Raw genomic sequence first — 25,065 nt, forward strand, 5'->3', positions numbered from 1 at the left:
GAGCGCTATTTAAGTTTTGAAAAGCAAATTTGGACACCATGTCGCATCTACAGTGCCCCTGAGGTGCTAAAAAAAAAAAGAAAACACCCACACGTGATCCCATTTGGAAAACTAAACCACATAATTTTACATGTAAAATTTGTAATGCAACCAGATCTATATCCAGCCCATAGATCGTAACGGCTCATTTACATGTTAAGAAAAACATGGATTTCTCTACAATAGGATATTGGATTGCAGATATCAAGGTGTCATTTTATTCAGCTTCCTATGACCTACATGCCCATACAGACGGCTTAGGAAGGTTGATTCTACTAGCACATTCTCTTCAAGAGAATTGAGAAGAATAGGAGCCTTCAGTTTCTGGTGTAAAAAGTAAAACCTGGAAGTAAATTTACAGTTTGCATCAACCACTGTAAATTTTTTTTAACCATACTGACCAAAACAATACCTCGACCAAAATGAAAAATGAAAACCGCAGCAGCAGAACTTGAAACAGGTTTTGCATGCAATAAACACCTGCTGGAGAAGGCAATGCCGAGTATTACAACCAAGGGTTCTGTTCCACGTAATTCTGTTATGTAACATTATTGCAAAGCCAATTATTGTGTAATTAGGTCACCTTCATACTGTTCAAATACTGATATGTTCAGACAGAGAAAAAAAATTTTAAGAAATTTCCATCCTTTTTTTCACATGGCTGTATCTTTCTCTACAATCAGAACAAATATGCAGAATTTTTAAGAATGTCATTTCTCATGTGATTTTTCCGATGTTTCAACAGTTCTGAGCTACTGATAAAGGATTTCAAGCATTCAGAACAAGAATACGGCCTTTCGCCGGTGTGGATTCTCTGATGGACCACAAGATAAGAATTACTAAAAAAACATTTTCCACACTCCAAGCAAGGATATGGTTTCTCCCCTGTATGGACCCTTTGATGAACAACAAGATTTGAGTTTCTAGCAAAACTTTTCCCACATTCGGAACAAGAAAATGGCTTTTCGCCTGTGTGAACCTTCTTATGGTTTGCAAGATTCGACATTCTGCTAAAACATTTACCACATTCAAGGCACGAGTATGGTTTCTCTCCTGTGTGCCACCTCTGGTGTGCAATGAGGTACGACTTCAGCTTAAAACATTTTCCACACTCTAAACAGGAATATGGCTTTTCAGCTGTATTACATTGCTGCTCATCTTTGAAGTCTGTGGATGGAGAAGGCACATACTCCATAGGACTGGTGGTTAGAACAGCATCATTACTCAAGAAGGGCTTTTCTTCATAGGAGACAAATAGTTTTATATGAGCTGACGAATATTGTTGTAGATGATTTGTGGGTGTATATAGGTCAGCACAATCCCCCCCATCCCATGGTTCCTCCTTAATAAACCTACATGGATCTTGAGTATAATCTCTTGAGTCCGTTGAATTCTCTTCATTTAATAAGATTGGTTCTTCCTTAATAAGTGCAGATGGGAAGTGTGGAATGTCATCTGTGTGTAAATGGATGGTGGTATTGGTGAGATTGTCAGGTCCACATAACGAGGGTCTCTCAGTAACCTTCTCCAGGCTGTTATTTTTCTTTGGTTTCTCAGATAACGTGTGTTTTTCTGCCTGTACATATTTATTATGGTCATTAGTGATAAAGTCTTTTGAAAAAACGGGAATGCAATTTGCTTCAGATAATTTTGTAGACTTCATGGGATCTGTGGAGAAAAAAAAAAACGACACTTGGTTAGAAGATGCATAAAAACTGATTGCAGACTGGCCAAGTATAATACTTTCTAACACATAAGACAAGACAATTCCATAAAAGGAATCCATTACTAGTTTTTGCTACCTCATCTGCGAGAAGCATGATGTATGTTTTAGGGACCCCGATTCCAGTGATTATTGTTATTATTACCGTATATACTTGTGTATAAGCCGAGATTTTCAACCCTTTTTTTGGGCTGAAAGTCCCCCTCTCGGCTTATACGCAAGTCATATACCGGGGGGGGGGGGTCGCCGATCATACTCACCCCCTCCTGGCGCGGTCTCTGCAGCCCCCCTGCTTCTCCCGGTCTCAGGCTCCTTCCTGTAGTGGTCACATGGTACCGCTCACTAAAGTCATGAATATGCACATATTTATTACTTTAATGAGCGATACCACGTGATCGCTGAAGGAAGGAGCCTGAGACCGTGGGAGAACGGAGCTGCAGAGACTGCGCCAGGAGGGGGTAAGTATATGCTATATTCACTTGTCCTCGCTCCATTGCTGCGTGCTGCTCTGCTGTCTTCTGTTTCTGATGTTCAAGCAGAGGGCGCGATGACTTAGTCAATGCGCTCCCTCTGCCTGAACGTCACTGACAGAAGGACCCGGCAGACACAGGGGCGCACAGCAATGGACGGAGGATCGGTAAGTATCGCCAGTGCCGGGGTCCTGAGCCAGCGGTGACCCCGGCACCTGGCCCCCAGCGACGAAAAGGTGAGCGTTTCATTTTTTAATTTGCGGCGGCGGCAGCAGCAGCATATGGGAGGGTATTCTATGGAACATCTTATGGGGCAGCATATGGGGGGGTATTCTATGGAGCATATTATGAAGCAGCATAAGGGGGGTATTCTATGGTGCATCTTACGGGGCAGCATATGGGGGGGTATTCTATGGTGCATCTTACAGGGCAGCATATTGGGGACATTCTATGGAGCACCTTATGGGGCAGCATATGGGGGGTATTCTATGGAGCACCTAATGGAGCAGCACATGGGGGGGATATTCTATGGAGCACCTTATGGGGCAGCATATGGGGGGGATATTCTATGGAGCATATTATGGGGCAGCATATGGGGGAGTAGTCTATGGAGCATCTTATGGGGCAGCATATGAGGCCATAAACTATGGAGCAGCAAATGGGGGCATAAACTAGGGGGCATCTTACGAGGTAACAGATGGGGGCATCTTACGAGGTAACAGATGGGGGCATAATCTATGGAGCAGCATATGGGGGCATAATCTATGGAGCATTTTATGGGGCAGCATATGGGGGGGCATAATCTATGGAGCAGCATATGGGGGCATAATCTATGGAGCATTTTATGGGGCAGCAAATGGGGGCATAATCTATGGAGCATCTTATGGGGCAGCATATGGCGGCATAATCTATAGAGCATCTTATGGGGTCATAAAGTTTATGGAGCAACATATGGGGCATATTATTCTATGGAGCATCTTATGGGGCCATTATTAAGCTTTGTGCAGCATTATATGGGGCGTATTTTGTATGGAGCATCTTATGGGGCCATCATTAACAGTATGAAGTATTATATGGGGCTACTGATTCATATGGATATTCAAAAACATTTAACCTACTGATGTCTCAATTAATTTTACTTTTATTGGTATCTTTTTTTATTTTTGAAATTTACCAGTAGCTGCTGCATTTTCCACCCTAGGCTTACACGCAAGTCAATAAGTTTTCCCAGTTTTTTGTGGCAAAATTAGGGGGGGTCGGCTTATACACGGGTCGGCTTATACACAAGTACAGTGGGGAAAAAAAGTATTTAGTCAGTCAGCAATAGTGCAAGTTCCACCACTAAAAAAGATGAGAGGCGTCTGTAATTTACATCATAGGTAGACCTCAACTATGGGAGACAAACTGAGAAAAAAAAAATCCAGAAAATCACATTGTCTGTTTTTTTTTCATTTTATTTGCATATTATGGTGGAAAATAAGTATTTGGTCAGAAACAAAATTTCATCTCAATACTTTGTGATATATCCTTTGTTGGCAATGACAGAGGTCAAACGTTTTCTGTAAGTCTTCACAAGGTTGCCACACACTGTTGTTGGTATGTTGGCCCATTCCTCCATGCAGATCTCCTCTAGAGCAGTGATGTTTTTGGCTTTTCGCTTGGCAACACGGACTTTCAACTCCCTCCAAAGGTTTTCTATAGGGTTGAGATCTGGAGACTGGCTAGGCCACTCCAGGACCTTGAAATGCTTCTTACGAAGCCACTCCTTCGTTGCCCTGGCGGTGTGCTTTGGATCATTGTCATGTTGAAAGACCCAGCCACGTTTCATCTTCAATGCCCTTGCTGATGGAAGGAGGTTTGCACTCAAAATCTCACGATACATGGCCCCATTCATTCTTTCATGTACCCGGATTAGTCGTCCTGGCCCCTTTGCAGAGAAACAGCCCCAAAGCATGATGTTTCCACCACCATGCTTTACAGTAGGTATGGTGTTTGATGGATGCAACTCAGTATTCTTTTTCCTCCAAACACGACAAGTTGTGTTTCTACCAAACAGTTCCAGTTTGGTTTCATCAGACCATAGGACATTCTCCCAAAACTCCTCTGGATCATCCAAATGCTCTCTAGCAAACTTCAGACGGGCCCGGACATGTACAGGCTTAAGCAGTGGGACACGTCTGGCACTGCAGGATCTGAGTCCATGGTGGCGTAGTGTGTTACTTATGGTAGGCCTTGTTACATTGGTCCCAGCTCTCTGCAGTTCATTCACTAGGTCCCCCCGCGTGGTTCTGGGATTTTTGCTCACCGTTCTTGTGATCATTCTGACCCCACGGGGTGGGATTTTGCGTGGAGCACCAGATCGAGGGAGATTATCAGTGGTCTTGTATGTCTTCCATTTTCTAATTATTGCTCCCACAGTTGATTTCTTCACTCCAAGCTGGTTGGCTATTGCAGATTCAGTCTTCCCAGCCTGGTGCAGGGCTACAATTTTGTTTCTGGTGTCCTTTGACAGCTCTTTGGTCTTCACCATAGTGGAGTTTGGAGTCAGACTGTTTGAGGGTGTGCACAGGTGTCTTTTTATACTGATAAGTTTAAACAGGTGCCATTACTACAGGTAATGAGTGGAGGAAAGAGGAGACTCTTAAAGAAGAAGTTACAGGTCTGTGAGAGCCAGAAATCTTGATTGCTTGTTTCTGACCAAATACTTATTTTCCACCATAATATGCAAATAACATGAAAAAAAAACAGACAATGTGACTTTCTGGATTTTTTTTGTCTCAGTTTGTCTCCCATAGTTGAGGTCTACCTATGATGTAAATTACAGACGCCTCTCATCTTTTTAAGTGGTGGAACTTGCACTATTGCTGACTGACTAAATACTTTTTTTCCCCACTGTATATACGGTTTTATTTATATAGCACCATTAATTCCATGGTGCTGTACATGAGAAGGGGGTTACATACAAGGTTATAGATATCATTAACAGTAAACAAATTTACAATGACAGACTGGTGCAGAGGAGAAAGGACCCTGTCCTTGCGGACTTACATTCTATAGTGGGGAAGAGACAGAAGGTCGGGGGTGCAGCAACTCTGGTGGTGATGAGATGGCAGCTTGGGCGGTGGTGAGGCGGCAGAATGGTTATTGCAGGCTGTAGGCTTTCCTGAAAAGATGGGTTTTCAGGTTCCGTTTGAAGGATCCGAGGGGAGTAAATAACCGGACGTGTTGAGGCATGGAGTTCCAGAGGATGGGGGACATTCGGGAGAAATCTTGGAGGCGGTTGTGTGAGGAGGAGAGTAGAAGCTCTCGGGAGGATCGAAGATTACGTGAGGGAAGATATTGGGAGATTAGTTCAGAGATATAGGGAGGGGACAGGTTGTGGATGGCTTTGTAGGTCAGTGTTAGTAGTTTGTACTGGATTCGTTGGGGAGTTGGGAGCCAGTGGAGGGATTTGCAGAGTGGAGAGACAGGGGAGTAGCGAGTAGAGAGGTGGATTAGTCGGGCAGCAGAGTTGAGGACAGACTGGAGTGGTGCAAGAGAGTTAGCAGGGAGGCCACAGAGGAGAGTGTTGCAGTAGTCAAGGCGGGAGATGATGATGAGGGCATGTACAAGAGTTTTAGTAGATTGAGGGCTGAGGAAGGGACAGATTCTGGAAATATTTTTGAGTTGGAGACGACAGGAGGTGGCAAGAGTGTATCACTTACTGCACTGCTTGCTGCGGTTTTGATAAAATTAATATTTTATCTGCTGCAGGTCTTCCAGATCTCTGAATGCTAAGCTCTATATAATCCTGCATGCCCCACTGATTGGCAGCTTTCTGTGTACAATGTGATTTTATCACAAGTATTGAAATCTGCTGCCATTTACTCCTCAATATTTACGAGCTCTGTATTACTTCGGTCCCACCACTGATTGTAAGCTTTCTGTTACAATCAGTGGTGGGACCGAAGTAATACAGAGCTCGTAAATATTGAGGAGTAAATGGCAGCAGATTTCAATACTTGTGATAAAATCACTGTTTTATCAGCAGTAGATTATCACAACTACAGCAAGGTGCCCAGTAAGTGACACATCGCTGGAATCAGGGTCTCTACATTAGGCTGAGCTCCGATTAAGTGGCAAAAACAAACATATATCACACATTCCACATAGCCATCAAAACTGAAGAAACGCAACATCCCAATGAACACTAACCCCCTTCATGACACGTACTTATATATATATATATATATATACACACATATATTACACACACATACATGGAGTATATACAGTATATACACACAATAATAATAATAAATTTTATTTCTATAGCACCGACATATTCCGCAGCACTTTACATTTCAGAGGGGACTTGTACAGACAATAGACCTTACAGCATAACAATAATCACATAGATCATAACATATACCAAGAGGAATGAGGGCCCTGCTCACAAGCTTACAATCTATGAGGAAAAAAGGGGAGACACGAAAGGTGGGTGGTAACAGTTGCCCTGATTGTATGGACCAGCCATAATGTTAAGTGTGTACAGTACAGATGCAGAGGGCTAATCGATGCATAAAGCATGTGGGAACATGATACGGGGAACATGGGTATGGTAAAAAACTTTTGGCTGTGCCACATAGGGATAGATTAGGTTAATGTGTTGAGGCGGTAGGCCAGTCTGAATAAATGAGTTTTCAGGGCACGCTTAAAATTGTGGGGACGTGTATAGTCTTGAAGACGGGAGTGGGAGGTTCTGATTATTGAGGATGCTAACCTCAGGTCATCAGCAGAACGGAGGGCGCGGGTAGGATGGTATACTGAAACAAGGGAGGAGATGTAGGGTGGTGCTGAGCCATGAAGAGCTTTGTGGGTGAGGGTAATAAGTTTGTACTGGATTCTGGAGTGGATGGGTAGCCAATGTAATGACTGGCACAAGGTAGAAGCATCGGTGTAACGATTGGCGAGGAATATGATCCTGGCAGCAGCATTCAAGACAGATTGGAGGGGGGAGAGTTTGGTAAGAGGGAGACCGATTAGAAGAGAGTTACAATAGTCGAGATGAGAATGAATAAGAGAAACAGTCAGAGTTTTTGCAGAGTCAAAAGTAAGAAAAGGCCGAATTCTAGAAATGTTTTTGAGGTGCAGATAACAAGAGCGAGCCAGTGATCGGATGTGGGGGCCAAAGGAAAGCTCGGAGTCAAGCATGACCCCAAGACAGCGGGCATGTTGCTGGGGAGTAATAGTAGAACCACACACGGAAATGGCAATGTCGGGTATAGGTACATTAGTAGCGGGAGGAAACACAAGGAGTTCAGCCTTTGACAGGTTCAGTTTCAGATATAGTGAGGACATGATGTTAGACACAGCGTTTAGACAATTGCTGGTGTTTTCTAGAAAGGCTGGCGTGATGTGAGGAGAAGAAGCGTATAATTGGGTGTCATCAGCATAGAAATGGTACTGGAAACCAAATATACTGATTATTTGTCCAATAGGGGCAGTATACAAAGAGAAGAGGAGGGGGCCTAGGACTGATCCTTGAGGAACCCCAACAGTAAGGGGAAGATGAAAGGAGGAGGAGCCAGCAAAAGATACAGTAAAGGAGCGGTCAGAGAGGTAGGAGGAGAACCAGGAGAGAACGGTGTCCTTGAGGCCAATGGAACGGAGCATAGTGAGGAGGAGCTGGTGATCCACAGTGTCGAATGCTGCAGAGAGATTCAAGAGAATTAGCATGGAGTAATGACCATTTGATTTAGCTGTTAGTAGATCATTAGAGACTTTAGTGAGGGTAGTTTCAGTAGAGTGTAAAGAGCGGAAACCGGATTGGAGAGGGTCGAGAAGAGAGTTTTCTGAGAGACAGCGGATAAGACGGGAGTGGACCAGGCGTTCCAGGAGTTTAGAGATGAAGGGAAGATTAGAAACAGGTCTATAGTTAGCGGCACAGTTTTGGTCGAGGGATGGTTTTTTAAGTAGTGGATGTATGATGGCATGCTTAAATGAGGGAAAGATACCAGAAGAGAGAGGTTAAATATTTTAGTTAGGTGAGGGGTGACAGCAGGGGAAAGGGGCTGGAGTAGATGTGACGGAAATGGGTCACTGGTGCAAGTGGTTGGGCGAGAAGATGCAAGGAGCCTGCTTACTTCTTCTTCTGTGACTGGTTCAAAATCAGAGCGTGAGCTAGATGCAGTGGGGGAGGGAGGACAGTGCATGGTATGAGGTGATTGGGAGATAATTTCTTGTCGGATCTGGTCAATTTTTTCTTTGAAGTAATTGGCCAGATTGTCAGCTCGAAGCTCCGTGGTTGGGGCGTGTTCTCTTGGGTTGAGTAGAGAATGAAAAGTGTCAAAGAGACGTTTAGGGTTATTGGACAGTGAAGTGATGAGGGTGTTGAAATAGGTTTGTTTTGAGAGGTGATGGGCAGTGTTGTATGTTCGAAGCATAAACTTATAATGGAAGAAATCTTCGGGTAGGTTGGATTTTCTCCACAGACGTTCGGCGCACCTGGAGCACCGCTGCAGGAAACGTGTTTGCAGGATGTGCCAGGGTTGTCGCCGTCTGTGTTGTGGTGTTCTATGTATAGGAGGAGCAAATTCATCCAGGGCACTTTGAAGTGTTTCATTGTAATGCTTCAATGCAGAATCAGGACATGAAAGGGAGGCGATAGGGGCCAATGAAGACTGCAAGTTCTTCATAAGTTTTTGGGTGTTAATGGCCTGTTTGTTTCTATAAATATGGACAGTGGGGGTGACCTGAGCAGCCTGGCAGTTCTTGATAGAGAATGAAAGAAGGTTGTGGTCAGAGAGCGGGAGAGGGGAGTTTGCAAAATCATCCACTGCACAAAGCCGAGAGAAGACCAAGTCGAGGGAGTTTCCGTCTTCATGCGTTGGAGAATTAGTAAGCTGCAAAAGGCCAAATGAGGAGGTTAGAGATAAAAAGTGGGTAGCAGATGGGGAGAAGCGAAGAGCAATGGGGATGTTGGACACATGCAGGATTCAGTGAAGTTGCTGGAAATAGTTAAATACCTGTATGAAGAGAATAGAGATGCGTGTTAGGTTCAGCCATGTTATAACTGCCAGCGTACTTTGATACATGTACTTAGATTACATGTACATAAATGCCACCCCTGCAGTTAAGCTGGAGTTCTGATGCTGAACAGACCTACCCCATGTCTTGGGAAGTTTGGCTGCTGCCCATCCCCCAAGCCGCATGGTCCGCCTGATACCGACTGAACACATGTGAGTGTTACTTTCTGTTCTTTCATCCACTTTGTTTTATATTTGCATTTGTACATATTTAATGTCTCAACTTTATAGCAACTTTTATCTGTATAATCACTGCCCGTTTGGGAATAAATGATAAAATTATTGAGTCTGTCTTCATGCTCTAGGAAACGAACTATGCACCTCTTTTAGATAATCGCTACTGATTTCAGGGGTTTGCCACGGACCCTCTTAATTTAACTCTGTGAATTAAGAAAAGAGTGGATGGTGGCAGTGTGGTGTATGCGATTGATTAGGCTAGTTGGCAGGACAGAAGGGTCTTATATTGCTAAAGGGGGGCTGCGGCCACAACATTGATAATTCCCTTACTGCGGTAGCCTAATTGTCCGTGAACAACAAGCAGCCCGTCCGGCGACTAATTATGCTAGGTGCAGTTCCCTGACTGACCTGAGTGTAAGGGGGGTACCAGAGAGCTGCGAGTTCCAAAGTGGAACTGAGAAAGTGGGATATACATAAATCCCCGCAGTTCTTGGAAGGTTGTTAGCAGTGGTGGGGCATCCAAAATACCCCCCTGCGGTAAATTGTTAGAGCAAGGTTAGCTTGCTGCATTTTTGTCACATGATGCCAGTGGTGGGATAACCAAGATAAGCCCACACTGTGCCTGTGATAGCCGTGTGCCGGCAGTGTGTCGCGTCCCTCCGTCCGCTGATACACCAGTGTCAGTGGTGGGATTGTGACATATTGGTGAAACAGGGTCCGCTGTCCGTCGCGTTTTGGTGGCAGCGGGACCCCAGTTCGTCACACTTCCTTCTCACCCCCATCGGGGGTGTTTTTTTTTTGGTCCTTTTCATTCTCGGGTCCTGTACCAGAGGCCTGGGAGTTTGAGGGTTCTGCGCAGGATCTTAGTTGTTCCCAGCATTGCGTTTTTCTGGACAGAGAGTTCAGATGTTGTAGCCATTTTCCCAACTTAGGGGTTATATGTACATACATACATTATATATACATTCATACACACACACACACACACAGTATGATGTTCGCACGGTCTCACACTTAGTGCCACTGTGATCAAATACGGGTGTAAGCTCTATATGAGAGCTGACACCATGCAGCAATGCCCATGATCAGTGCTAACACCGATTGCATAAGTTTAACTCCTCTGATTGTGCGGTCAGTAGTGACACTGATATTGATGGGCATAGCTCCCATCAGCACAATAAGGTTGCAAACGCGTTGTGCCGATAGCCTCCATGGTGACCCCGGGCTGAAAGATGGCCGCAGGGTCACCCAGGGATGGTGGCTTGTGAGCTCCTGTTCAGAGCAGGAGCTGACACGCCTGCTCCCTGTGTAAGGGAAGCTGATCTAATGCCCTGCATTGCAAAAGCATTGCAGATTCTTAGATCAGCAATCAGTAAGAGTAAAGTTGATGTCCCATCCCGGGACAATGTTAAAAAAAATAAAATTATCAAAACTTGTACAAATACAGTTGTGGCCAAAAGTATTGACACCCCTGCAATTCTGTCAGATAATACTCAGTTTCTTCCTGAAAATGATTGCAAACACAAATTCTTTGGTATTATTATCTTCATTTAATTTGTCTTAAATGAAAAAACACAAAAAGAATTGTCCTAAAGCCAAATTGGATATAATTCCACACCAAACATAAAAAAAAGACGGTGGACAAAAGTATTGGCACTGTTAGGCGCCACATGTAAGTTACAGGTGCTGTTAATTACTCAAATTAGAGAAGCATCACACCGTGCCAATACTTTTGTCCACCCTCTTTTTTAAGTTTGGTGTGGAATTATATCCAATTTGGCTTTAGGACAATTCTTTTTGTGTTTTTTCATTTAAGACAAATTAAATGAAGATAATAATACCAAAGAATTTGTGTTTGCAATCATTTTCAGGAAGAAACTGAGTATTATCTGACAGAATTGCAGGGGTGTCAATACTTTTGGCCACAAGTGTATGAAAAAAGAAATAAAAAAAACAAAAACAAAATAAAGAATGAAAAAAAATTAATATATTATTCCAATAAATACATTTATGTGAAAACAAAAATATAATAAAGTACACTTATTTGGTATCGCCGCGTTCGTAACGACCCAATCTATAAAACTGTCGCACTAGTTAACCCCTTTAGTGAACACCGTTAAAAAAATGAATAAAAAAACTAGTCAAAAGGTCCCGAGTTTAGAGTTGGGCATATATACTGAATGTCTAATGGGTAAAAACCATACCTTATTCTGTTATGCTTCCCCCTTCCTCATTTCCCTACCCCTGGTTTTGTGATTGTCTTGTCTGATTGTCTTGCATACCAATACAACCTCCAATATAGAGGTCTTGATATATAAACATTAAACAATGCCTGCTTTGCTGCATGTATGCAAGACAAAGTTTCAAGTTTAATAAAAACAAAGTTTAAAAAAAATAAATAAATAATGCTTTGCCATCATACCTCTGAACAAAAAGTGGAATAAAACGCGATCAAAAAGACTGTGTAAATAAAAATGGTATCTCTGAAAATGTCATCTTGCGTTGTATTGTGTAAAGTTGCCAAAACATTATAAAAACATAAATGTGGTATCGCTGTAATCTTACTAATCCAAAGAATAAAGCTGCCTTATCAATTTTACCACTTTGCAGAACAGCATTGAAAAAAAAAAAAAAAAGCAATTCCTGAATTGCTGGATTTTGTTCATTCTGCTTCATAAAAATGGAATAGAAAGCGACCAAACAATGTCATGTTACAGAAATTGGTTCCACTACAAACGTCAACTGGTCCCACTAAAACGAGAGTCCGTCAACCGATATATGGAACAATTATAGCTAAATCTAAATATGGGGATGCAAAAACTTGCTTTAGCATTAAAAAGAGCCTGTTAGTGCGTCGCCGTCACGTCACCCAAACATAAAATCCCGATATACATCTGGTATCACTGTAATTGCACCGACCCAAAGAATAAAGTCGCCTAATCACTTATACCGCATGGGGAGCGGTGTAAAAAATTAATAAAATCAATTCTCCACCTGCTATTGCACCAATTCTTCAACTGCTGTTGCACAGATGTAAGTGCTCACTGCAAAGCGCAGGATAAATGTAAATGTAAGATGTTATGTAAAATGTTCCCAACAAAAGTTTCAACTTGATCCACAAAAAAAGCCCCCACTCAGGTCCGCCATCTGTTAACGGAAATATAGGGGTCCTTCGCGTTGCTCCCCCACCCCCAAAAAAAAGGAATTATGAAAATTCTGCGCTCCAAAATCCAAATTCCCCCTCCCTTCTGAGCCTCACAGTGTGCCTAAACCACATTTAGTGTGAATCATGCTTGGCATTCCTATAGCGATGACAGCCTGCCTAATTTATGGATGCGTGCCTCCAGAAGCATAAGCTGGGAACCACACCATATTGGTAACTACAACTTACTGGGCACTACAATAGCAGTGTCAATTTTCACTCAGCAACATCCACTCCTGCTTGTTTCTGGGAAACAAACATGGAGTCAAAATCGTCACTTCACCTGTAGGTAAATTCCCAAAAGTTGTATAATTTCCAAAAAGAGGTCACTTGAGGTGGGATTCTGCTCTTCTAGCACTTAGGAGCTCTGTATATGGAGTCTGCAAACTATTCTATGAAAATATGTGCTTCAGGAGGCAAATAGCGCTCTGTCCCTTCCGAGTCTCAGTGGCTAAGCAGTACTGTACAGCCACATGAGGTATTTCTACATTCAGGAGAAATTGCGAGACAAAGTTTGGTGACATTTTTTATCCATCTCACAGTGTGAAAATATAAAATCTAGGGCTAAAACAAGATTTTGGTGGTCAAAATGTAATTATTTTGTTCTTCACTGCCCAATTGTATAAAATTCTGTGAAACTGTTGTGGTGTCAATAGGATCACTGCACACCTAGATGAATGCATTGAGAAGTGTAGTTTGTAAAATGGGGGTTTTGCTGTTCTGGCACATAAGGGGCTCTACCAATGTGACATGGCACCCTCAAACCAGTCCAACAAAATCTGAACCCCATTATGGCACTTCTTTCCTTCTGAACTTTGACCTGTGCCTCAAAGGTATTTTCCAACCACATATGGGGTATTGGTGTACTCAGGAGAAATTGCATAAAAAACTGGGGTCCATTTTCTCCTATCCTTTTGAAAATTAATAAATTGGGGCTAAAACAACATTTTTGTGGGAAAAATATATTTATATATTTTTAATTGTCACAGATCAACGTTGTAAAATTCTGTGAAGCACTTGTGGGTTCAAGATGCTCACCATACATCTAGATAAATTCCTTGAGGGGTTTAGCTTCCAAAATGGGGTCATTTGTGGGGGGGGGTTCCTCTCTTTAAGCACATCAGGGGCTCTCCTAACGTGACATGGCGTCTGCTATTAATTCCAGAAAATTTTGCATACAAAAAGTCAAATGGCACTTCTTCCCTTCTGAGCCCTGCCGTGCGCCCAAACAGTAGTTTTCCTCAACATTTGGGGTATTGGCGCGCACAGAAGAAATTGAACAACAAATTTTGGGGTCCATTTTCTCCTGTTACCTTTGTGAAAATAAAAAAAAATTGGATATAAAAGTAACTTTTTAGTTTTTTTTTTCCTTCCACATTCCATTAATTCCTGTGGAGCACCTGAAGGGTTGATAAACTTCCTGAATGTGGTTTTGAGCACTTTGAGGGGTGCAGTTTTTAGAATGGTGTAAATTTTACGTATTGACATGAAAAAAGAGGGGTTATCTCATCCAGCATTAGAGTGTGTTCACACTACCTGTGTCCTCAATTAGTCTCGCAGGAAATCTTCTGGGTGGTGACTTTGGTCTTGATAAAGCACAGTGGATCTACACCAGAAGATGACATGGCTCCCGAAATCATCATTTATTGTGGATACTTCACACTAGACCTTGGAAATCAAGGAGGAAGAGTGGAGAGACACACAATCCAAGCTGCTTGAGGTCCAGTGTGACGTCTCCACAATCAGTGATGGTCTGGGGAGCCATGTCATCTGCTGGTGTAGGTTCACTGAGTTTTATCAAGCCCAAAGTCAGCACAGCCATCTACCAGGAAATTTTAGCGCACTTCATGCTTCCCTCTGCCGACAGACTTATTGGAGATGGAAATTTCATTCTCCAGCAGGACTTGGCACCTGTCCACACTGCCAAAAGTACCAATACCTGGTTTAAAAACAACAGTATCACTGTGCTTGATTGGCCAGCAAACTCATCAGACCTTAATTCCATAGAGAATCTATGGGGTATTGTCAAGAGAAAGATGAGAGACACCAGACCCCACAATGCAGATGAGCTGAAGGGTGCTATCAAAGCAACCTGGGCTTTTATAACACCTCAGCAGTGTCACAGGCTGATCGCCTCCATGCGACGTCACATTGATGCAGTAATTAATGCCAAAGGAGCCCCAACCAAGTATTGAGTGAATTTACAGGATATACATTTCAGTAGACCAACATTTTGGATTTTAAAATCATTTTTTCAAGCTGGTGTTATAAAGTATTCTAATTTACTGATATAATGACTTTTGGGTTTTCACTGGTTGTAAGCCATAATCATCAACATTAACAAAAATAAACACTTGAAATAGATCACTCTGTTTGTAATGACTTTATATGATTTTTACTTTTTGTATTGAACTGAAATAAATTAACTTTTTGATGATATTCTAATTTTGTGAGATGCACCTGCACATACTTGCAACTAAGAGTTTCTCTCCTTTTCCCATTATTTTTTAAATTATTATTACACCCAGTGAAAAAGAGGGAAAAATAATCCACAACCAGAAGCATAAAGGTGGGAATAAGTATGGTGCTGTCATGGTTTAGGAAAAACAAAATACCGGTAAGCAACTGACATTTTTCCCTACACCATGACACAGAAATTAAAACAGAAGAAATCCCTAGGGAATGACCATCAATGAAAAGAACCTTTCTTCCAAAGGAGAGTTGAGTGTCCCAGATCCAACCTGTAGTGCTTAAAGATGGTAGAGAAGGATGACCAGACTTCAGCTCTGCAGATTTGATCAATAGAAGCATTAGTTTTTACTGTCCAGAAGGTAGCCATGGTTCTTGTAGAATGAGCTTTAAAACTCTGTGGAGAATCCTGAACCAAGACATGAGTAAACCAAGGTTATGGCCATTCTAACCCACCTAGCTATGGTGGACTTAGGAGCCACCTTACCCTTATTGGGACCCTGATACAAAACAAACTTGGAAGACTCCTTCCGCCAGGGCCCTGTGACTAAAAGGTATCTAAAGAGGCACCTTTTGATATCTAAGGAATTAAAGACTAGCTTTCCCTGAGACTATGGTTTCACATAAAATGAAGGGAGAACTGCCTCCTGACGTCAATTAAATCTGGAGACTACTTTCGAGAGAAAAGCTGGGTCAGGTTTTAATATCACCCTATCCTCCAGGATAGTTGTGAAGGGTGGGTCAACTAAGATGGCCTGTAATTCACCCACCCCTATAGCCGAGGTTAGGGCCATTAAGAGAACTTTTTTCAGAGTGAGAACCCTTATAGTGTTAAACAAAATAGGCTCAAAGGTGTCTCGAGTAAGGGGATTCAGGACTATATTTAGATCCCAGGAAGCTATCCTAGGACCACCTACCAGCCAAGAAGCATAGGAAACTTTGATGAACCTATGCACCCAAGAGTGGTCAGTGATCTTTTAAGCAAACAGAGCCACCTGGTTAGAGACCTGAACTTTTACAGTAGTGTTCTAGTGGGGGTGTCAGGTCATACTTACCCGTCCTGTCAAGTATAGCGTGGCACTACCACAGGGTGCACAAGTAGGTTGCCCAGACCAAAGTGAAATAATAAAGTAACTTGGCACTCAACTGAATGATCCTTTAGAAATAATTTTTTTTTTTGGAGACTGCATAAAAAAATAAACTTCCTCTTCATTCCTCATCTCCCTTCCTTCCTTCAGCGGTCACATGGTACCGCTCATTAAACTCATTAATATGCGCATATTCATAAGTTTTAATGAGCGGTACCACGTGACCGCTGAAGGCAGGACGGGAGATCGCAGAGAAGCTGGGGCTCAAGAGACAGCGCCAGGATGGGTAAGTATAGCAATACTCACCTGTCCTGCGTCCATAGCTGCTTGCTGCTGTCTGGCACGTCATCTGTCAGTGATGTTCAGACAGCAGGGGGTGCGGTGACTGACAGATGACGTTCCAGACAGCAGCAAGCAGCAATGGACCCCCGACAGGTGAATATCTCAGGTGCCAGCAGTGACACCGGCACCTGGCCCCCAGCGACGGAGAGGTGAGTATGTCATTTTTTTAAATTTTTAAATGCAGCAGCATATGGGGCCATAATCTATGGAGCATCTTATGGGGGCAGCATATAGGCGCATAATCTATGGAGCATCTTATGGGGGCAGCATATGGGGGCATAATCTATGGAGCAGCATATAGGGGCATAATCTATGGAGCATCTTATGGGGGCAGCATATGGGGGCATAATCTATGGAGCATCTTATGGGGCCATAACCTTTATGGAGCAGCATATGGGGCATATTCTATGGAGCATCTTATGGGGCCATTATTAACCTTTGTGCAGCATTATATGGGGTGTATTTTGTATGGAGCATCTTATGGGGCTATCATGAACTGTATGGAACATTATGTGGGGCTCCTGATTCAATATGGATATTCAAAAACATTTAACCCACTGATGTCTCAATTAACTTTACTTTTATTGGTATCTTTTTTATTTTTTAAATTCACCAGTAGCTGCTGCATTTTCCACCCTAGGCTTATACTCGAGTCAATAAGCTTTCCCAGTTTTTTGTGGCAAAATTAGGGAGGGGGTCGGCTTATACTCGGGTCGGCTTATACTCGAGTATATACGGTAACTTGTATGGCCTTCCTTATTGCTGTCAGTTCTTTCAAATTTGATGAACTGTACCCCTTAGTCTCAGAAAAAGTGATCATGCAGATGGACTCCCCCAACCTTTTCGACTTGCATTTTTGGTAACTACCATCGGTTCTTGAGCTGTCCATTTGACTGCTTTCAAGAGGTTCTTTCTGTCCATCCACCAGATGGTGTCCAGAATCTCTGCTGACAACTAGAATTATTTCAGGTCTAGATGACCCATCCCACTGGTCTGTACTGCAAGGATCTCCCATTAAAGACATCTTTTATTAAACTAGACCCCCTGGACAGCCGGAATCGTGGCTGTCAAAGAGCTTAATAGAGACATCGTCTCCCTTGTTGAAATCTCCTGAAACCTTTGGAGTTTCAAGATATTTTGCCTGATTCTCACAATTTTTTCTTGTGGGAGGAAGCAACGTTCACAGGATGAATCCAAATAGATGCCAAGAAAAATCTGAACCTGTAGAGGTTATATTCTGATTTGGTCTTGTTCACTATCCAACCCAGACCTGACAAGACAGTTAGGACCTGTTCGACTGCCACCGTATAGTCTTTCTTTGATTTTCCTATTAGGAAATAGTCTAGATTGGGTACTACTAAAATGTCCCTTTTTCTTATGGAAGATTCCATTTCTGCCAGTGTTTTTGGTGAAAATGCTGGTTGCTGTAGAAACCCCAAAGGGAGGCATTAGTATTCTAGATGAAGTAGGTCTCCTCTAATTTTTACCGCTACTCATATTTCTGAAGACCTGGGTGGATCAGAATATGCGTTAGTTCAAAAGCTTCAATTCTAATGTCCACTGGTTCATTGCCCCGACTAGTATTTCCCCTACTCTTCTCGGAGGGTGGGGTAAATCTAGCCTGTGACTCTGTCATCATGGTTAATTGGTCTTCCTTTGTTTTGGATCGGTTTATTCAATAAGAATCCCCTGTTTTGGCCTTTATCTCTTCCCCAGGTACGTCCGCAACAACACCCCCCCCCACACTGTCCTCTCTCTACTCTTAGAACTCCTAAAAGATCTTTTGCATCTGGTAAAAAAGGGAAATTATTTTTCTTATCCACCACTTTCTCTAAATAAATCTCATCTAAGACAGAGCCGAGCAAACAACCTCCTTGACAGAGAATAGCACATAGCTTAATTTTGGACAGAAATCTGCTGACTAGTTTTATTTTTTTAGACAAGAGTGCTGTGAGGATGGAGTTTGAAATGGCACAGGAAAGGGGCAGCTTATCCAATGCTGTCCACAGACGCATCTGCCAAAAAAAATCAGCCATCTTCTGAATAGTGGGTAAGACCTCAAATAGTTGATCTCTTGAACACCTACTTCTTATCTGGGAATCCAATTCCTGTAGCCATTTAATTAGGGACCTAGTTGTACAAGTGGACGATAAACTGGGCTTGAGTAACAGGCTGCTGCTTCACATGCTGCCTTAAGAAAATTGACAGCTTTTTTACCTAAAAGGGTCCCTAAGAGATTCCACATAATCAAAGGGAATAGCCACATTCCCAGATATTTTAACAACAGCGACATCAATTTTACTGGATTTTTTCCAAAATTCAAACAGATCTTTTTCAAATGGGTTTTTCCTTTAAAGGATGTTGGGTCTGAGATCATACCTGTTTTTTCCATTCTTTTCTAATGAGCAAAAAGTTAACTCTTTTATGGACTGGAAACACACAATGTGTATGCTCTTCTGACCCACTAATCAAAATCCTGAACAGATATAGGTTCTCAGTGAGATTCTACTCCCATGGTAAATCTAAAGACTTTAAGCAATGTCCCCATATCTTCTACTGGAAAGCACAGTTGTCTATATTCACCATCAGAAAAGGATGATTCCAAACAATAACTACCAATTATTTTCCCAGGTTCATCTACTTTTTCCTCAGAACTATAATCAGAAGTAACATAATGCCGATTTGAGAAGGAGGAAGGGGCATGGGTGTTACATATTTTCCTTCTGACATTACTCTAAACTTCATCTCAGCTCCCGAGATCTTAATTGTGCACGTGCCGCTTCTGGCGGCCATTTTTGCGGAGACCACCTCATTGTAATGCAAGGAAAGTGTGGGGGCTTCGGGCTTTCGTAAAATGTCGGCAGAGCCCACTCACCGCCAAACACCACCTCCTACCAGCCTAAGGTTTGCAGCATCGCCCCACTCCTACCTCGGCCGAAAAAATTTGGGGTGTGTCTTATAATCTGCAAATTACGGTACATTACTGATTGCTAACAAATAGTGAAAAAAAATCTCAAAATGCTGAAATGGGATTTTACGACAACGCAAACAGATGTTTTGTGTAACTAGTTGGAAAACGCTCATACTGGAAATCAGGTACTCCCTAGGATAAAGAGAATGTTTGAATGTGTGGAAGCAGTGCGTGGTGTGACCAAGGTGCCTGATTAGACACCGGCTTAAACACTTGACTCCACCATCAAGATGTGCCCCAAAATCAGAGAGAAAATATTAATTTTAATTAGTAAAAAGTGATATAATGAACATAAGTTAATTTCTCAAATCCCCAGTAGCTACTGGAAGGATGAATAGGTTGAGAATTACAGTGTGTTGTTTTCCTTTATGGTGTCTAAACATACATCCTTTTCAAGCACACTGAAAGGAACTAGGAAGTTAAAATTTTATCCAACATCTCCATAGCCAAATGCGCTTTAAACCTGGTGTCATTCTAGAGCTATTGTAGTTGTGGTGTATTACATACATCCTTGGCATTAACCTGTTAAAGCAATGAACAGGCGTGAAATTGTCAGTCAGAGTTAGAGTATGTGCACACGGTGTCGCACACTAAAAAAACACTTTTCTTGTAAAGAAAAAAGTTTTGGCATCACCCTATTTTCAGAGCTATAATTTTTCTACCGACAGCATCATGTGAAGCCTTGTTTTAGCGGGATGCGATTAAGTTTTTATTGGTATTATTTTTGGGCTCCTAACTTATTTTTTACTTTCTACTCGGATTATTGGGAGGCAGAGTGAACAAAAAACAACAATTTAGGATTTTTTTTCGGGGGGTATAATTTTTGCCGTTCAACATGCGGTAGAAATGACAAGACATCTTCATTCTTTGGGTCAGTACAATTACAGCGATAATGCATTTATATATTTTTTATATCAAATAATAAAGAAAAGCATATTTGCTATTACTGTATCCATAAAATTACGATCTGTAAAAGTCTAAAATTATTTAATCCACAAAGATATACACTCACTGGCCACTTTATTAGGTACACCATGCTAGTAACGGGTTGGACCCCCTTTTGCCTTCAGAACTGCCTCAATTCTTCGTGGCAGAGATTCAACAAGGTGCTGGAAGCATGCCTCAGAGATTTTGGACCATATTGACATGATGGCATCACACAGTTGGCGCAGATTTGTCGGCTGCACATCCCTGATGCGAATCTCCCGTTCCACCACATCCCAAAGATGCTCTATTGGATTGAGATCTGGTGACTGAGGAGGCCATTTGAGTACAGTGAACTCATTGTCATGTTCAAGAAACCAATCTGAGATGATTCGAGCTTTATGACATGGCGCATTATCCTGCTGAAAGTAGCCATCAGATGTTGGGTACATTGTGGTCATAAAGGGATGGACATGGTCAGCAACAATACTCAGGTAGGCTGTGGCGTTGCAACGATGCTCAATTGGTACCAAGGGGCCCAAAGAGTGCCAAGAAAAAATTCCCCACACCATGACACCACCACCACCAGCCTGAACCGTTGATACAAGGCAGGATGGATCCATGCTTTCATGTTGTTTACGCCAAATTCTGACCCTACCATCCGAATGTCGCAGCAGAAATCGAGACTCATCAGACCAGGCAACGTTTTTCCAATCTTCTACTGTCCAATTTCGATGAGCTTGTGCAAATTGTAGCCTCAGTTTCCTGTTCTTAGCTGAGAGGAGTGGTACCCAGTGTGGTCTTCTGCTGCTGTAGCCCATCTGCCTCAAAGTTCGACGCACTGTGCGTTCAGAGATGCTCTTCTGCCTACCTTGGTTGTAACGGGTGGCAATTTGAGTCAATGTTGCCTTTCTATCAGCTCGAACCAGTATGCCCATTCTCCTCTGACCTCTGGCATCAACAAGGCATTTCCGGCCACAGAACTGCCGCTCACTGGATTTTTTTTCTTTTTCGGACCATTCTCTGTAAACCCTAGAGATGGTTGTGCGTGAAAATCCCAGTAGATCAGCAGTTTCTGAAATACTCAGACCAGCCCTTCTGGCACCAACAATCATTCCACGTTCAAAGGCACTCAAATCACCTTTCTTCCCCATACTGATGCTCGGTTTGAACTGCAGGAGATTGTCTTGACCATGTCTACATGCCTAAATGCACTGAGTTGCCGCCATGTGATTGGCTGATTAGAAATTAAGTCTTAACACACAGTTGGACAGGTGTACCTAATAAAGTGGCCAGTGAGTGTATATTGTGGTACAGTAAAGGGTGTTTTACTGGATAGGAGATATGTTTCTCCCAGCAGATTAATGTTTGGCCGGGTTTATCCCTAAAGACGGGACCTGCGATGATGTCAGGGTCACGTGATCAGCCCATGTGGTGTCTACCTCACTGGTGGGAGGGGTTAGGCCCTATGTAATGGAGGTTGGTAATTACCACAGTGTGAGTGTGTTTCTGGAAGCTACAGGAACTTGTGTGGACTCAGCCTGAAACTTGTATACAGGATTCTCGTGCTGCAGGACTATAGCAGCAAAACTCGGAAGAATCCCGGGAATGGCACCTGGCGGATGCCGCAGGACCTGGCAGCCGCTTAGTTACGCCCGTCCTGTGCAAGGGGTGAGTCTGGGACCAGTGATTCTCCAAGCTGGGAGTATGTGTTTGGTTTTCCTTATGTTTTGTTAAGCTGCTGGTTACTGAGTGACATTAAAACCACTGGAATTGGACTTTATGCCTGTGTGTTGCCTCGTTACTGCCGCCCGGCTATTGCCTACCAGAGCGAATCCCTACAATTGGTGGACAATGTGGGCAGAAGCAGTGAGGCCAGGCTGTTTTTCTTATTTTTTGAGTTATACCCCAGCTTATGTCCTGGGTGAAACGAGTGGCAGAGACCCAGGCAGGGAACTTTCCAGAAATGGAGGCCACAGTAAAAATGCTCATAAAGGCCATGCGACAGCAGCAGCAGGCTATGCAGCAGCAGGCTGCACAATAGCAGCAGGCTATGCAGCAGCAACAGGAGGCCATGCAGCAGCAGCAACGGGAGGCCATGTGACAGCAGGCTATGCAGCAGCAGCAGGAAACCAATCAGCTGTTGATACAGCATGTCACGGCAGCGCAAACAAAAGGAGCTGACCCGGGAATCCATGAGGTCTGGAAAGCGGTTCGTATAGCGATTCCCAAGATGGAGAAATCGGAGGATGTGGAGGCATACCTGGAGATGTTCAAAGGAGTAGCTGAGAGAGAGAAGCTACCCCGGGACCATTGGGCGGATGTCCTCGCTCCGTTTCTGACCCCGGGACCTTTGAAGGCATATCAGGACCTACCCCCAGAGCAAAGGGCGGACTACACGGTCGTCAAGGGTGAGATACTGGCTCATCTTGGGGTAAATGTGTTAGTGCGGGCCCAGCGGGTACACCAGTGGGAGTTTACCCCCTCCAAGCCGGCCCGGTCCCAGTATTACGACCTGTTGCACCTGTTACAAAAGTGGATGCAGCCTGAGTTATTGTCCCCCAAGGCCATGCTGGACCGCACAGTGACTGATAAATTTTGGAGGGCTTTGCCCCACTCCCTCCAGGCATGGGTCGGACAGGCATCCCCTACTAATGCCATGCAGATGATAGACCTCATAGAAAGGTATGGGGCTACCAAAGAGCTACAGGGAGGGACCCCCCCGGAAGGTAACAGGAAGGTTCCCTAAGTCCCCACCCATGGTTCGGCGAGCGGAGCCCAGGAAGGCCGCTCAGGACTTATCTGGGGAAGTAAGGAGCCCCATAATCTGCTGGCAGTGCCAGGAACCAGGTCATAGGAGAGCTGACTGCCCCCACCTGACTGAACCCATGGACACAAATTTTGGGTACCGTCAGTCCCACTATGCCGAAACGATGTGTGCAATGGGTACCCCGAAAGGTCCCAATATGGAACATTTGTGTCAGGTGGAAGTGGAGGGCACCCCGGCTGTGGCCCTATTGGATTCAGGGAGTCTTGTAACCCTGGTACAAGCCAGCTGGATACACATCAGCGAGTAAACGGGTTGGAAAATTGGGGTGTTGTGTATACATGGAGACTTAAAAGACTATCCCACCGCACTAGTGGTAATCAGCACGCCAGCGGGGAGGCGGTGCCACGAGGTGGGGTTGGTGACTTATTTACATTATGAAGTGATAATTGGAAGAGACTTTCCGTTGTTTTCTGTGCTGTGGCCGTCTGTTGTCCCACCCACTGAGCAGCTGCCGGCACCAGAGGCAACCAGGTTACATTCTCCAGAAGTGGGGCATGAACCTGGTGGCCCGGAGGAAGTGCTGGCTGTAGGAATAACCTTCCCTTCAGTGGAGGAGGGGGAGAATTCTCCCAGGGAAGTGTTGGCTGGAGAGGTGGAAGACTTGCCGCCGGGACCTGAGTTGTCAGACTTGAATGCATCAGGTGACAATTTTGGTACAGCGCAACTCCGAGACCTTACTTTAGCCAGGGCCAGAGAAAATATACTGTTTGTCAATGGGGAACCCCAACAACCTGGGGCAGATACGGTGTTGCCACGCATTGAGCTGAACCAGGATTTGTTGTACCGAGTGGAGAAAATACGGGAGGAAATGGTAGAACAATTACTGGTACCGCAGACGTATCGGAGGCTGGTAATGGATTTAGCGCATGCGCATGTACTCGGGGGGCATTTGGGCCAAAAGAAAACCCTCGACCGAATTCTGCAGCGACTTTACTGGCCAGGGGTCCATGAAGAAGTTAAGATACTGTAGCGCCTGTCCAATGTGCCAGGTAACCAGTCCCCAGCCTCACTTTCGGAGCCCTTTGGTGCCCTTGCCAATTATAGGGGTTGCCCTTCGAGAGAGTGGCCATGTACCTGGTGGGGCCTCTCAATAAGTCGGCAAGGGGACACCAACACATTCTTGTAGTTCTAGGTTATGCTACCCGATATCCTGAGGCCATTCCGCTGCGCCACACATCAGCTAAGCTTATAGCAAAGGAACTCATGGGTATGTTTTCACGGGTGGGAATTCCGCAAGAGATTTTAACAGACCAGGGAACCCCCTTTATATCAAAAATTATGCAGGAACTCTGCCGGTTGCTAAATGTTAAACAGTTGCGCACATCAGTCTATCATCCCCAAACAGATGGTCTGGTAGAAAGGTTCAATAAGACGCTGAAGAGCATGTTAAAAAAGACAGTTTCCAAAGATGGGAAGGACTGGGATCTCTTATTGCCATATTTGTTGTTTACAGTACGGGAGGTGCCTCAGGCATCTAAGGGGTTCTCGCCCTTTGAACTATTGTACGGCAGACATCCACAGGGCTTACTCGATATAGCCAAAGAGGCTTGGGAGAACCAACCTACCCCCCCACAAAAGTGTGATAGAACATGTTGCAAAAATGCAAGAGAGAATGGAGACAGTCATACCCCTGGTCTGGGAACATATGGAGGCAGCACAACGGTCACAGAGTCGGGTCTATAACCGGGAGGCTCGGGTAAGAACCTTTAGCCCTGGGGATCGGGTGTTGGTGCTTGTGCCTACCGTAGATAGCAAATTTCTCG

General features: G+C 43.8%; 1 protein-coding gene across 2 annotated transcripts in view; it reads right to left on the reverse strand.

Annotated features, from left to right (window-relative positions):
- Positions 1-229: 229 nt before the first annotated feature.
- LOC141073599 (uncharacterized) overlaps positions 230-25,065 on the reverse strand; it is a 78,590-nt gene continuing 53,754 nt past the window's right edge. For both annotated transcript variants that reach the window (XM_073560890.1, XM_073560889.1), the window contains exon 6: positions 230-1,707. In XM_073560890.1, coding sequence (XP_073416991.1) covers positions 719-1,707 — 989 coding nt within the window. In that variant the 3' untranslated portion in view covers positions 230-718. The remainder of the gene's footprint in view (positions 1,708-25,065) is intronic.

The sequence above is a fragment of the Dendrobates tinctorius genome, unplaced genomic scaffold (assembly GCF_039654945.1).
Source record: "Dendrobates tinctorius isolate UK_male_01 unplaced genomic scaffold, ASM3965494v1 ptg000308l, whole genome shotgun sequence".
NCBI classification, from domain to species: domain Eukaryota; kingdom Metazoa; phylum Chordata; class Amphibia; order Anura; family Dendrobatidae; genus Dendrobates; species Dendrobates tinctorius.